A 13,572-nucleotide genomic window follows, 5' to 3' on the forward strand; every position below is an offset into this window, starting at 1 on the left:
GCTGGGGGACCGCAGTGCCCGAGGGGTCCCCAGATGTGCCCAAATCTGCGTGATTCCCCCGGGAGTTCAATCCAGCGCCCAAAATCACGGGGGCGGCGGCGCTTTGGGAGCGATGGGGCGGGGGCCGGGCGGGGTTTGGCGGCGGCCCCGATGTCCCCGCGGAGCCGCCGCAGGTGACGGGGCCGGGGGTGCCCGGCGGGCGGGCGGTACCGCCGGGTGCGGGCGCGGTGCCCGCGCCCGCCGTGCCCCGCCCGCCCGGCAGTGACGCGCGGGGCTGGCGGGGAGGAGCGCCCGCCCTCCGCTCCCGCCATCACCAAACTTTCCGCCGCCCCGGCCATCGCCGCCGCCGCCCCCGGCACATGGCACCGCCAGCCCGGCGCTGAGCCCCGCCAGCACCCCCGGCCGGGGCACGCCGCCGCAGGGAGCGGGGACAGCGCGGCCACCGCAGGGAGCGGGAACAGCGCGGCCGCCACCGCGCCAGCGCCGCTGTCACCGCCACCCATCGCGGGGCTCTCGGGAGGACGGGGCAGAGCGGCGAGGGGCGGCCGGAGGCGGCGGAGCCGGTGCCCATGTGCCCGCCGTCGCGGCGGGGCGATGAAGCCGCGATGGGCGCGGCGGGCGGGGGCGCCCTGCGGCCCTGGAAGCCCGACCCGGGGCAGGCGGACGGGGGGCGGCCGCCGGGGCCGGCGCTGCCGCTGACCCTCAGCGTGCTGGCCTGGCTGGGCACCGGCACCACCATGGCCGGCCTCAACAAGTGGATCTTCGCGGCGCACGGGTTCCGCTACCCGCTGCTGCTCTCGGCGCTGCACATGCTGTCCGGCGCCGCCGTGGGCTACCCGCTGGGCTGGGCGCGGGCACCGGGCCCCCGGCCCCGCGCCAGGATCTACCTGCTCAGCCTCACCTTCTGCACCAGCGTGGCCCTGGGCAACCTGGGCCTGAACTACGTGCAGCTCGACGTGGCCCAGGCCGTGGCCACCACCACGCCGCTGGTGACGCTGGTGCTGGGGGTGCTGGGGGGCCGGCGGCCGCACCCGCTGCAGTTCTGGGCCATGGGGCCGGTGTGCGCCGGGGCCGCCTGCAGCATCGCCGGCGGCCTCTGCTTCTCCCAGCCCGGCTGCGGCTTCCTCCTGGCCGCCACCGTGCTCCGTGCCCTCAAGTCCATCCAGCAGAGTAAGTGCCGCCTGTCCCCGTCCCTGTCCTGCATGTCCGCCCGCTCCTGGCACGGCCCCTGGGGCACAGGAGTGCTGGTGTCACCTTGGTGCCACCCCCGGTGCTGGGGGTTCTCCCTGCTCGCCCTACCACCCGCTGTGCACCCTGGTGTCGCCCCAGTGCCACCCCACCCTATCACTGGTGTCATCCCACTGCCACCTTTGTGCTGGTGACACTCCCAGCCCACCCTGGTCACAGTGGCACCACTCAGCCGTGGTGGCACTCTGGCTCCCAGTTTCACCCCAGCCCCGGTGCCACCTGCTGTCCCTCTTGGCCCTGGTACCGCCCTTGTATCACCCCAGTGCCACCCCTTGCCCACTCTGTTTCTGGTGCCACCCCAGAGCCACCCTTGCCCCCTCCAGGTTGTGTTGTGCTTGTGGCCCTGAGGTGACGTGACTTTGGTTTGTCAGTAATGACACCATTAGTGTTCCTCCAGTGTCCTTGGGCCATGGGTGGTGGAGGTGCCCTAGCCTGGCACAGGGTCACCCAGCCTGTCTCATCCCTGTGGGCTGCTGGACTGCGAGTCCCCCCTTCCTGGGGGCTCTAGTGGCCGCGGTGCCACCCGGGCCATGGTGTCCTTGGCAAGTGGCAGTGAGGAGCCAGCTGGAATGTTTTTGGCTGGGAAGGGAGCGTTTCTGCTGGAGCCTGTCACTTGGGGCACCGTGGGGACACGCTCTGGTGTGGGGCCCTGTGCCTACGCCAGCGTCTCCATGGCTGTACTGGGGTGCTGTGAGCCCCCAAGGGACACCACTGGTCACCACAGGCCTCTGCCCTGTCACCTTTTCACCCCCGGTGGGACATGGACAGTGGCCCTGGGGAGGGTAGGGGCATGTCTGTGTGTGGCAGCCAGGCCTGCTGTGCCTCCTGTCTCCACTCTCCTCAGATGACCCAGACTGCGGGACAAATACTCTGAAATGGGCTGGGAAAGCTGCCCTGTCCAACCCTCCCTGTGTGTGGTACTCTGACCCCAAACACAGGCACCGTTGAAAGCCCATGCTCTCTGAATCAGGGCAACCCCGGAGTGGGACAGCCCTTGAGCTAGGGCACCCCTAAACCAAGGAATCCCAGAAATGAAGGACTCCTGAACAGAGACACATTCAAACCAGGAAACCTCTAAACTGGGATCCCCCCAAACCAGGGCACTCCCAGCCCATGGAAGGAACTGCCCCCTGTCATTTTCCCATTCCCAGTGACATTTGGGATTTCTTTACTGCTTGGTCTTGTGTTGGTGGGTGTCTCCTACGGGTGCTGGGTGTCCCTGCGGCTGGTGGGTGTTCCCGTGGGGTGTCCCCCTGACTGTCCCCTGTCCCCCCAGGTGTGCTGCTGCAGGAGGACCGTCTGGATGCGCTGTCCCTGCTCGGCCTGACGTCGCTGCCCAGCTTCGTGCTGCTGTTTGCGGCGGCCGTGGCGCTGGAGCTGGGCCCCTCGTGGCAGGGCGTCCTTCGCCCCGACGCCACGCTCTGGGGCTGCGTCCTGCTCAGCTGCCTGGGCTCCGTCCTCTACAACCTGGCGACCTCCTGCCTCCTGTCCCTCACCTCGGCCCTCACGCTGCACCTCCTGGGCAGCCTCACCGTGGTGGGCAACCTGCTGCTGTCGCGGCTGCTGTTCGGCACGCGGCTGGGCGCACTGGGCTACGCCGGCGTGGCGCTGACGCTGGCAGGGATGGTGCTGTACCACCAGCCCCGGCTCCTGGCCGCCTGCTGGGGCCTGCGAGGGCTGCGGCGGCACCCGCGCCACGAATAGGGACCCCCGGGGGAGCGGGGCCAGGAGGGCTCTGGGGGAGGGCTGTGCACGGGTGTGCCAGTGTGTGTGACTGACTGCATGGCTGTGCCAGTGTGTGTGAGTCCACACATGCTGTGCCAGTGTCTATGACTGCACACGTGTGTCAGTGTGCATGGCTGTGTGTGCACACAGATGCTGAGGCACACACGTGTCAGTGTGCATGGCTGTGTGCACGTGTGTTTTCTGGTGTTCCCAGACGTGAGTGTACACGTCCTGCTTAGCGCAGTGTGCACATGGATGTGCTGATGTGTGCACAGCTGTGAGCACGTGTGTTGAATTACACACTGAGGTGAGTGGGTCTGTGCACAGCTCTGTATGCATGTGTTGGTGTGCACAGGCTCTGCAGGTGTGAGCGTGGCTCTGTGTGGGACAGGTGTGTGTTGATGACCCTGCACACATTGGTGTGCACAGCTCTGTATGCACGTGTTGGTGTGCACAGGCTCTATGTGCAAGCAGGTCTCGTGCTTGTGGGCACGTATGCATTGGTAGAGACTGTACATAGGTGAGTGTCTGTGTGGCACACGTGTGCTGGTGTGTGCAGGCTGGGCGTGCACAGCTCTGTGTGAGTGTGCAGGTGTGTGCTGCTGGCAGGTACCGCAGTGCACAGGGGCTCTGTGCAGATGAGCAGGTACCTGTGTGTGTGCACTGGCTCTGCACTGTCCCTGTGCTCACACTGGCTGGGCACGCCCAGGGACGTGGCTGTGGATACACGGCTCTAGATATACAGCTCTGCATCCAGCTGCTGTGTCACTGGGAAAACAGACATGTGTGTTTGTGTGTGTGTCTGTGTGTGTGTATCACTACTGAGCTCTGCTGGCTGGAGTGGCCCCTGGTTCTCATGGCCAAACTGAATGCCCAGGACAAGGGTGGGTGTGTGTCCCGTCTCCTGTCCCCATCCCCACCGTGTCGTGACAATCCCACAGGGTTGCCGGTGGTGCTGCCAGTGTCGTCTTTGTCCCCACCACGCCCCTCAGCCCCCACAGCTGTCCCCACCCCTCCCAGCTCGCTGCAGACTGGCATCCGTGGCAGAGATGGTGAGAGCCCAGCCGAGGGGACGGGAGCAGCCTGGACCAGCTGCCGTTGCTCCAGGACAGTGGTGGGCTGTGAACAGGACAGTGCTGGGCTGTGACACAGCACATGCTCACCATGGCAAAGGGACAACCCCGTGTGTGTGCCTGGCACCGCTGCTGGGGTCCGTGGTGGCCGTTGCCACACTTGTATCTCCACGCTGGGGCCAAAGGACCCAGCTCCAATTGCACTTGTCCCGAAATAAAGCTCTATTTTTGTTGTACTCCACCCTCGGCTCCCAGTGATCTCCTGGCCAAGAAGGAAGGAAGGGAGGAACACTCAGTGCAGGGATAGGAAACTGAGACCCAGAAATGCCTCAGGATGTTCCATCTCCTCCTCTGGTGTCTTCAGCATCTCCACCTCCAGCAGGGACAGCTTTGGTTTGGCAGCCCCAGGGCTGGCACTGGGACACCCTGCAGGACAGGGGAGGGATGCAGTGACAGGGAGAGCAGTCACTGACCACAAGTGTCTGGAAAAGGGCTGGGAGCTTTGCCCTGCCCTGGGGTGGCATGACACCGGAGCGTCCTGTCCCCTGAGTCATGGAATCATGGAATATCCTGGGTTGGAAAGGACTCACAAGGATCATCGAGTCCAGCTCCTTGCCCTGCACAGGACAACCCCAAAAGTCACACCATGTGTTGCTTGTCCCGCCCCTCTCCAGCCTGGTGACTCACTTGAACACAAGCACAACCCCACTTCCCCTGGAAAATCCCCACTGGTTCCCCACCCTCTTTCCCAAACAGCGATTTTTTTCCATTATTAGGGCAGTGATTTGAGGCTGCTTCCAGCAGCCCCTGAGGAACGGCTCCTTCCCAGCACACAGGTGAGGGGCGGGCAGCTCTCTGGGGTGTGCTCAGCGTGCCACCGCTGCTGCCGCCTTTGCCAAGGTGCCCCAGGTGTGGCTGGAGTGGTGCCCGTCCCGAAAAGGACACAAAGCAGTTATCAGCCAACGGCCCCTGCTCTGGCTGGGAGCTTGTTTGCTTTTTGGGCTCACATTCCAGAGGCTTTTTCCTAGCGGGGAGTGTTGGAAGGGAGGAGTGAGACCTGCAAACCTCCCACCTGCAGCATTACTGGCTCAGGAGCCCTCCCCCAGGGACTCCCTGCCTGTCCCAGCCCCCTGACTCATTTGCTGGCACTGGGCTCTGCCTGGATCCTGGCTCTATCCATAGCTTTGCCTTTTCCACCCTGGATTCAGACACTTGTGGTGCTCCCTGTGCCCTGCAGCTCCAGGGAGCGTGGCTGGTTGTGGCCGTGTGTGTCTCTGTGCAGGGGTGAAAATATCCAGGCTGGTCATGGGGGTTCCAGGGGCAGCATTCCTGCTGGGATCGGGTTGTGTTGCCCTTGGAAAGCCCAGCAGGGGCAGGAGGGGTGGCTGGGTGTGGTGACCCTCTCTCCGGGTATTCCAGGCCATGATCTCAGCCTGGTGTTATCCCTCTGCTCCGGCCACAGGAAGGATTGGGTTTCCCACCACACTGACAGCTGCCCATGTGCTGAGTCCAGTGCTGCTCCGGCCAAGCTGGATGAGGGAAAGGCATCCCAGCCCTGGGTTTTTTGGGAGGGGAGCAGATGGGGCACCTTCCTGGAGAGCAGCCCGTGGCACAGGGCAGGACCCAGGTGGAGCAGGGAACAAGAGCACAGCTCTCACATGGGCATGGGGAGGGGTGGCCCCTTGTGAGGAGGGGTCACAGCTCTGAGGGGTGGGCGGCATCTCCACATGCTTGAAGGTGCTGGCTGACAAGGAATCATGGAACCACAAGATGGTTTGGGTGGGAAGGGAAGTTAAAGCTCATCTCATCCCTTGCCATGGGCAGGAACACCTTCCACTACCCCAGGCTGTTCCAAGCCCTGTCCAGCCTGGCCTTGGACACTGCCAGGGATCCAGGGGCAGCCACAGCTGCTCTGGGCACCCTGTGCCAGGGCCTGCCCACCCTCCCAGGGAAAAATTCCTTCCCAATATCCCATCCATCCCTGCCCTCTGGCAGTGGAAGTCATTCCCTGTGTCCTGTCCCTCCACAGCCTTGCTCAATGTCCCTCTCCATCAAGGAGCTCCAGGCGAAGTGTGAAAGTCCAAGGTGGGAGAAATAAACCCATGTCCAGTGGGACAGTGTAGTTAATGACATTTGCCCAGAAAGCTTTTCATGGATTTGCTGCTGAACCACTGCTGAACCCTTCCTTGGAAGTGACAATGGAACGTGCTGGGATGGTGCTGGAGCAGGAGCAGCATGTGCCCACGCAGGGAAGAGGAAATCCAGGGTGGATTTACTGTGTGCCTGGGAGCACAGGGTGGAAATTATCTCTGTTTCAGGACAGGGATTAACTGTTGCCCTGGGGCCTTTTTGGGAGCTCATTGCAATGGCACAGCAGGGTTTGGGATCTGCAGCAGGAGCCAACACTTGCTAAGCTGGGGAGCCTGAGCCAGGAAATTATATCCCTCTGGGATATGCTGGGCTGAGCTCTCAAACCTACCACAGCCCAGTCTTCAAATAGTGTCAGGGGCTGTCCTGGGTATGGAGCTGGAATGATGGCAAAGCCTTTTTTAGGGTAGGTGTAGGAAGACTGCATTTTTCCTTGTAGGACAGCCAAGCCCAGAGAGCTGAGGGCCCAGAGAGCTGTCTGTGCAGGGCCAGGGGTCGAAGCTGCCAGATGAGACTGGAGGCCAGGAGATGGAGAGGTGAACCCCTCAGACTCCCTTCCAGTCCCACAGCCTCCGCTCCAGCACCCAAAAATGCCCTCCAGGCTTTGTCCTGAACCATTTGGTGGCTTCACTGCTGACTTTACTGCTCTGTGTCACAGACTCCTGCCCTGTGCTGAGCAGGCTCTTGGCTGAGTAGCTGAGTTTCTAAAAGATGAAATCACAGGAGCTTAAAAACATTTTGAAAGTCTTAGAATCAGAGAAAGATGGAGTGGTTAAGGTTGAATATGCTCTCTAAGATCACCAAGTCTGACTATTCCTCCAGCACTGTCAAGGTCAGCACCAACCCATGTTCCCAAGTGCCACACACAGTTTTTTAACATTTACAGGGATGGGGACTTCACCACAGCCATGGGCAGCCTGTTCCAATGCCTTACCACCCTTTCCGTGAAGAATTTTTCTCTAATATCCAACCTAAACTTCCCTTGGTGCAACTGGAGGCCATCTCCCTTGTCCTGTCTCTTGTTCCCTGGGAAAAGAGCCTGACCCTCACCTGGCTCCAGCTCCTCACATCTGTTGGGTCTATGGGACCCCACCAAGGAATGGGGTTCTTCACGATCAAGCAGCAACTTGCTCAAATCATAAGACATGGGATAGTCTGGGTTGGAAGGGACCTTAAAGTTCATCTCATTCCAACACCCTGCCACGGGCAGGGACAATAACCACAAACCTCCCAAGGCATCTCCTGAAAAAGAATTGTGGCAATCAGGTGGGAGAAGAGAAAGCGCTGTGACATCTTTGGGTCTCTCCCAACCCAGAGATGCTGGAGCCTGTGCTTCTCCTTCCCTCTCTGGAAGGCAGCAGATGACGGGACTTTGAGTTGCTATCTCAACACCCAAAGCTGAATCCCAGTTAGGAAAAACAAGTGTTGGTGACGTTCCAAGTCTCCTGACTCACAGCAAATTGCTGTCCTGCCTCAGCAGCACATTTTGTGCTGGAATAAAACAACACTCCTGAGCACGTGGTGGTCTCAGAGTCCCTGTCAAGGCCCTGGTACAAATGAGAAGTGAAAACTGTGCTGATTTTATTAATAGTAAAATTCACTACTCGCTGGGGTATCTCAAATCCTCTGTACTTTCAGCAGCACAGACCATGTTCCAGCTCTTCGATGTGAGTTTATTTTCAGTGCTCCAGCATGGATCTGGAAGAACTGCTGCTGGCTTTCCCTGGATGTCTTGCCAAGAGGTCACAACAGCTCGTTTGTAATCAGAGCAGCAGAGTTTCTCCTACTTCATTTCCATAACCATGGGGCACCATCCCGGCCGGAGAGCCGAGCATCTGGATCTGCTGATGCTGAACTTTGCACGGGCCTGACCCTGCTGCCAGCAGCTGTTGTTGGGCTCTCTGCTGGGATGGCAGGATTTGACCTTGGAGAAAGCCACTGTGTGCTGGGCTGATCTCCCAGTGTGGGCAGCAGGGCAGAGGGGATTCTGCACCTCTGCCCCACACAGGTGAGACCCCACCAGCCCTGGGGCCCAGCATAGCAAGGAAATGGAGCTGCTGGAGCAAGACCAGAGGAGGCACCAAAATGATCAGAGGGATGGAGTTTTGCTGTGAGGGAAGGCTGAGAGAATTGGGATAGCTTAGCCTGGAGAAGAAAAGGCTTTAGGGTGACCTAATTACAGCCTTCCAGTACGTGAAGAGAGCCAACAAGAAAGATGGAGAGAGAAAGAAAGATGGAGAGAGACTTTGGACAAGGGTCTGGAGGGACAGCACGAGGAAGAATGGCTTTGAACTGAAGGAGAGTAGGTTTAGACTGCATATTTTGAAGAAACTGTTCCCTGGAAGGGTGGGCAGGCCCTGGCACAGGGTGCCAAGAGAAGCTGTGGCTGCCCCTGGATCCCTGGAAGTATCCAAGGCCAGGCTGAATGGGACTTGGAGCACCCTGGGCTAGTGGAAGGTGTCCCTGCCCATGGCAGGGGGTGGAACAAGATGAGCTTTAAGGTCTCTTCCAACCCAAACCATTCCATGATTCCATGATTCTGTGGTTCTATTCCAGTAGGGACATGGAGTGATGCTCCATGAGGCCAAGCAGCCAGTGGGGACTGACTCACCCTTGTGTGTCCCCACGCTGTGGATCCTGGCTGTCACTGAGCCCAGCTGGAGATGCAGGCGGTGGGAGTGTCCATCATGGGGACACACAGGTGCTCCATGTCAGGACAGAGCCTGGTCACTGCCTCAGGCAGACATCGAGGAGGGTGCTGATGCAGTGGGTGAAGGGCAGGAGAAGCTGTTGGGAACACTGTGTCACTGAGGTAGAGTTTGGAGGTGACTCCTGACAGGCCGCCTGTAAAGGTCACCATGGCAACAACTGACCACCAACAGTGGAGACAGGGGGTCATGGAGGAGCAGGGCCAAACTCGGCCTCGTGTCACTGTCTTTGCACCATTCCAGAGCCAGTGGATCAGCAGGCCCCGGTGCAGGGCTGGGGAACCCTCACACTGTCCTGGGGCTGGGGGACCCTCACACTGTCCCGGGGTTGGGGAACCCTCACACTGGGCTGGGGGACCCTGACACTCCGAGAGCAGGTCCGTGGGCCTGTGACACGAAGCCCTTTCTCACCCAGAGCAGCCCTGCAGATTGGGACCGTGACTTGGACTACCCCCTGCCCACCTCCAGCGGCCCCACCAGTGCCCATGAGCAGCAGCTCCTGGAGGAGCAGGTGAGGTCTCCTCTTCCCTGGGACAAAGCTCATGGCCCCCTGTGGCACAAGGAAGCCTTTAGGTCTTCAACCTGTTGGATGAGGAGGGCGTGCCAAGGCTCTCTGCAGTGGCTGGGAGAGGCAATTATTGGATTTGGGCCACCTTTGACACGAGTGGTTGTGCCATCCTAACCATCCTAACCTCAGGACACAGCTGTCATATCCTATCTCCAAGTCACCCGTGCTTTCGAATAAGCTACAGGCATCTTTGGCCATGGACTTAACCTGGACTCAGATGTTGTTCCAATGATACCCTGGAAGAAAATAAGTTTGAGATTGGATATTGGGAAGAGATTCTTCCCTGTGAGGGTGGTGAGGCCCTGGCATAGGGTGCCCAGAGAAGCTGTGGCTGCCCCTGTATCCCTGGCAGTGTTCCAGGCCAGGTTGGCTGGGGCTTGGAGCATCCTGGGACAGTGGAAGGTGTCCCTGTGGATTGACGCAAGCTGAGCTTTAAGGTCCCTTCCAGCCCAAACCATTCTGTGATTCTGTGATTCTGTGATTCTATGATTCTGTGATTCTGTGATTCTGTGATTATGCATATTGGAACTTTTTGTTTGGAAATCGCCTTGATCGTAGTGAGAGATGTGGTGAGATCTGTCTCTTCCTAAAGACAAGCACTGCTTTGGAGTTCTTTATTTCTTGGTAGGAGAGTGGTGATAAGGTCTTATGTTTGTTCTCACAAAGGTAAAAAGATTTGACAAGGCCAAAAAGAAAAGTCATCTTCTCCACAAACACTTACAGCAGCAGTTTTTGAAAGAGCAGGAGAGAAAGATGGCGTGGAGGAAGAAAAAAGCCGAACAGTTTAAAAAATCCCTGGAAGTGTTCGATCGCAGGAATGGGAAGGTGCCGGTTCCCTCGCCCCGTTTGCCTGCGGATCAAGCGAAGCCCTCGGAACAGGCAGGAGCTGCCGACAAAACAACAACCGAGAGACACGTCCAGAGAGCTCCTCCTGCAGGCCGTGCCCCGGCTCCGGCCACGGCTTCCAGCACACTGAAATTGTAGGAAGCCAACGCTCCTTTTACAGCAATAAACCAGTGCAACCCCCCTGGTGTTGCTGCCCTTTTAAATCGATGGGAATGGGGTCGTTGGAGAGCCTGGGCTGGGAGGGAGCAGTGAGGCAGCTGCACGAGTGAAACACCTCTCCAAGGGACTGCTTTCCTGTGAGGGAGTGGGAGAGGGATGTGAAAGGGATGGAGTTTTTCCTTGGTTCATGCCTTGGGGGTAGCCGGGCACTGCCCAGGCTCCCCAGGGAATGGGCACGGCCCCGAGGCTGCCACAGCTCCAGGAGCCTTTGGACAGCGCTGCCAGGGATGAACAGGGTGGGGTTGTTGGGGTGTCTGGGCAGGGTCAGGGGCTGGACTGGATGATCCTGCTGGGTCCTTTCTAACTCAGGGTATTCCATGACTCTGTGTCCTGGGTTTCCAGTCACCATTGCAGTGTCTGGATTTCATAACGTAAACCTTTTCTGCTTGAAATGAAGCTGCTTATTTTTTTATGCTTCCCAGTGACCTCAAGGGAATAATTGGACCTTGGAAGATTGCTTCCACTTCCTCAATCACGTCACGTCCTCAATCCAGTGTTTCCTTCACTGGATTGAAAAATGCTCAGTACCTTCAAGCTGTGCCCCTCAGCTGGGATTTCTGAAGGGATTTCTCAAAAGTGATGGGAGAGGCATAGCTCAAGACACCAGGACAGCACAGGCAAGTCACACCACAGTGCTCAAAAATCAGGAGCCATCAGGCTTTGGCAATAAATTCTCTATTTACTTTTTAAAATGTTATTTAAAGAAGGATCAAAATATCAAAACTTTCCCCTAACCTCTCCATAGACATAATTCAGGTGCTGCAAGGCACTAGAAACACTGCATGGCACCTGAATTTGCTTCAAACCACAGATTTATCAAGTCTTGCTTTTCCAGAGTATTTAAGGTATACTCTTGTCTTTCCTCCTCCCATCTGTGATCAATGTGCCCTGAATCCTTTCCTCTCCATGGACAGACTCTTCCTTCTTGATCTCAGGTTTTTTTGTCTGCTGGGTTTGTCCAGGAAAATGCGGATTTGCTGTTCACCAGATGAACTGGATGATCTTTAAGGTCCCTTCCAACCCAAACCATTCTATGGTTCACCGTGACAGCTGCTGGACAGGACAGACAGGGAACATCTCTGGTCATGCAGGCACCAGTGTCCACCTGCACCAGGTGGCTTGGTGACTGAAACCCAAGTAGAGATGTATAGAGAGGAATAAAAACAACATGCCAGAAAGCAAATAATGTCAGAAGTTTTTAGAGAGGAGCCTGGAGGTTGTCACCTAGTGGGAACCCATGCTGGCCACCCCTGGGGTTTTCCTTGTGGGAAGTTGCTGTGGGAAAAGGAGTGGTTTAGAACCAAACAGCACCCACCCTGCACACGAGGGTGGAGGGTGTCCCCAAGTGGTCCCTGGCACACAGCCGCACTCAGGGGGAGCGGCAGATGTGTCCCCCTCCTTGCCATGGAAGCAGAGGTGCTGCAGGGCTCTAACAGAGCTCCTCTGTGTGGAACTTAGAGACCTCAGCCCCTCTGAGCCCCTCCCCGCGCTGGCAGGAGCCTGTCACCCGTTTCTCTGGTCCCCCAGCTTGGTGCTGAACTTCGTGCCAGCATTCCCACGGCAGTCACCCCTGGCGTGCAGCAGCACCCCCGGGATGAACAGCCCCAAGCCTGGGTGATGTCCCTTTGTCCTCTCCTTGACCCCTCCTCAGCTCCGTGGCCTTGAAGCCTCTGGAGCTGCTGGAGCTGGACCATCCCCCTGGGCAGGCTGGGGGTGTTGGCAGCTCCTGGGCCTGGCTCTGCAGGGGCTGGGTGTCTGTGCTGATCGAGCCCTGCGTGTTCCCAGTCAGAGCCAGGAAGCAGCTGGCTTTTGCCTGGAAGATGGAGGTTGTGACTTGCTGCAGACTCATGGAATGACAGAATCATTAAAGTTGGAAAAGCCCTCTGAGAGCATCAAATCCAACTATTCTCCCAGCACTGCCAAGGCCACCACTGACCCATGTCCCCAAGTGCCACGTCTACACAGCTGTTAAATCCCTCCAGGTACTGGGGACTCCAGCACTGCCCTGGGCAGCTGTGCCAGGGCTGGACAGCTCTTTCCATGGAGAAATGTTCCCAACATCCAGCCTGCCCCTCCCCTGGCCCAGCCTGAGGCCGTTCCCTCTCCTCCTGTCCCTGTTCCCTGGGAGCACAGCCCGACACCCCCGCCTGTCCCCTCCTGTCAGGAGCTGTGCAGAACCACAAGGTTCCCCCTGAGCCTCCTTTTCTCCAGGCTGAGCCCCTTTCCCAGCTCCCTCAGCCTCTCCTGGGGCTCCAGCCCCTTCCCAGCTCCCTTCCCTGCCCTGGACACGCTCCAGCCCCTCCAGGCCTCTCTTGTCATAACGGGCCCAGAACTGGACACAGGATTTGAGTTTGGCCTCAGCAGACAGATTAGGACCAAACTCTCACACTTTGGTCTCAGTGCCCTGACAGCTCCAGGAACATTTTCCTGTGCCCCAGCTGCCCACAGCTGGCTGTGTCCCTCTGCACTCCTGCTCCTGCCACCAGCTCCAGCCTGGTGCTCTCAGAGCCAACACAACACCTCCAGCTCTCTCATTTTCCCTGTTGGGTTCTTTAGCTCAGAGCTTTCACCAACCCCACTACACTCTTTCCTTGAGCAAACTCTGCAGGGACTCCCTGGTTTCTCTGTGCCCTGCCTGGGCCTTCCTGACAGGCTGTGGAGGCCAGGGAAGTGCAAACCCCTTCCCACCTGTTTAGGATATGGATGCTGTCATCCCACTGACAGCATGACATGGGAATGAGGGAACAGCAGCCAAAGCTGCAGGAGGGATGTGGTCAGGGATCAGTTGGCCTTGTGGAGTGCTCCAGGGCTTGGTGTGGTGCCAGAGCTCCATGTTCCCAGCAGAGCACAATGTAAGGCTGCAGCCAAAGGACCGTGGCAGGAGGGGACTGTCCCTGCAGTGACAGGCTGGGGTGCTGTTGCCTGCAGCAAGGCTTCTTTGTGTGCTTCTGCTCATTCACCATCATTTCCCAATCAGTTCAAATCATCTCCCTCCTTGATGTCCCTTCCCAGGTCTCACACAGGGGTGGGTGCTGGC

General features: G+C 58.6%; 1 protein-coding gene across 1 annotated transcript; it reads left to right on the forward strand.

The window, feature by feature from the left end:
• Nucleotides 1-310: 310 nt before the first annotated feature.
• On the forward strand, nucleotides 311-4,287 carry SLC35E4 (solute carrier family 35 member E4). The gene is made up of 2 exons (XM_063416388.1): nucleotides 311-1,170; nucleotides 2,525-4,287. Exons 1-2 carry the CDS (start codon nucleotides 570-572, stop codon nucleotides 2,950-2,952), a joined length of 1,029 nt encoding a protein of 342 aa, XP_063272458.1. The 5' UTR covers nucleotides 311-569; the 3' UTR covers nucleotides 2,953-4,287.
• The last annotated feature ends 9,285 nt before the right edge of the window (nucleotides 4,288-13,572 follow it).

The sequence above is a fragment of the Prinia subflava genome, chromosome 19 (genome assembly GCF_021018805.1).
Source record: "Prinia subflava isolate CZ2003 ecotype Zambia chromosome 19, Cam_Psub_1.2, whole genome shotgun sequence".
Lineage (NCBI taxonomy): Eukaryota > Metazoa > Chordata > Aves > Passeriformes > Cisticolidae > Prinia > Prinia subflava.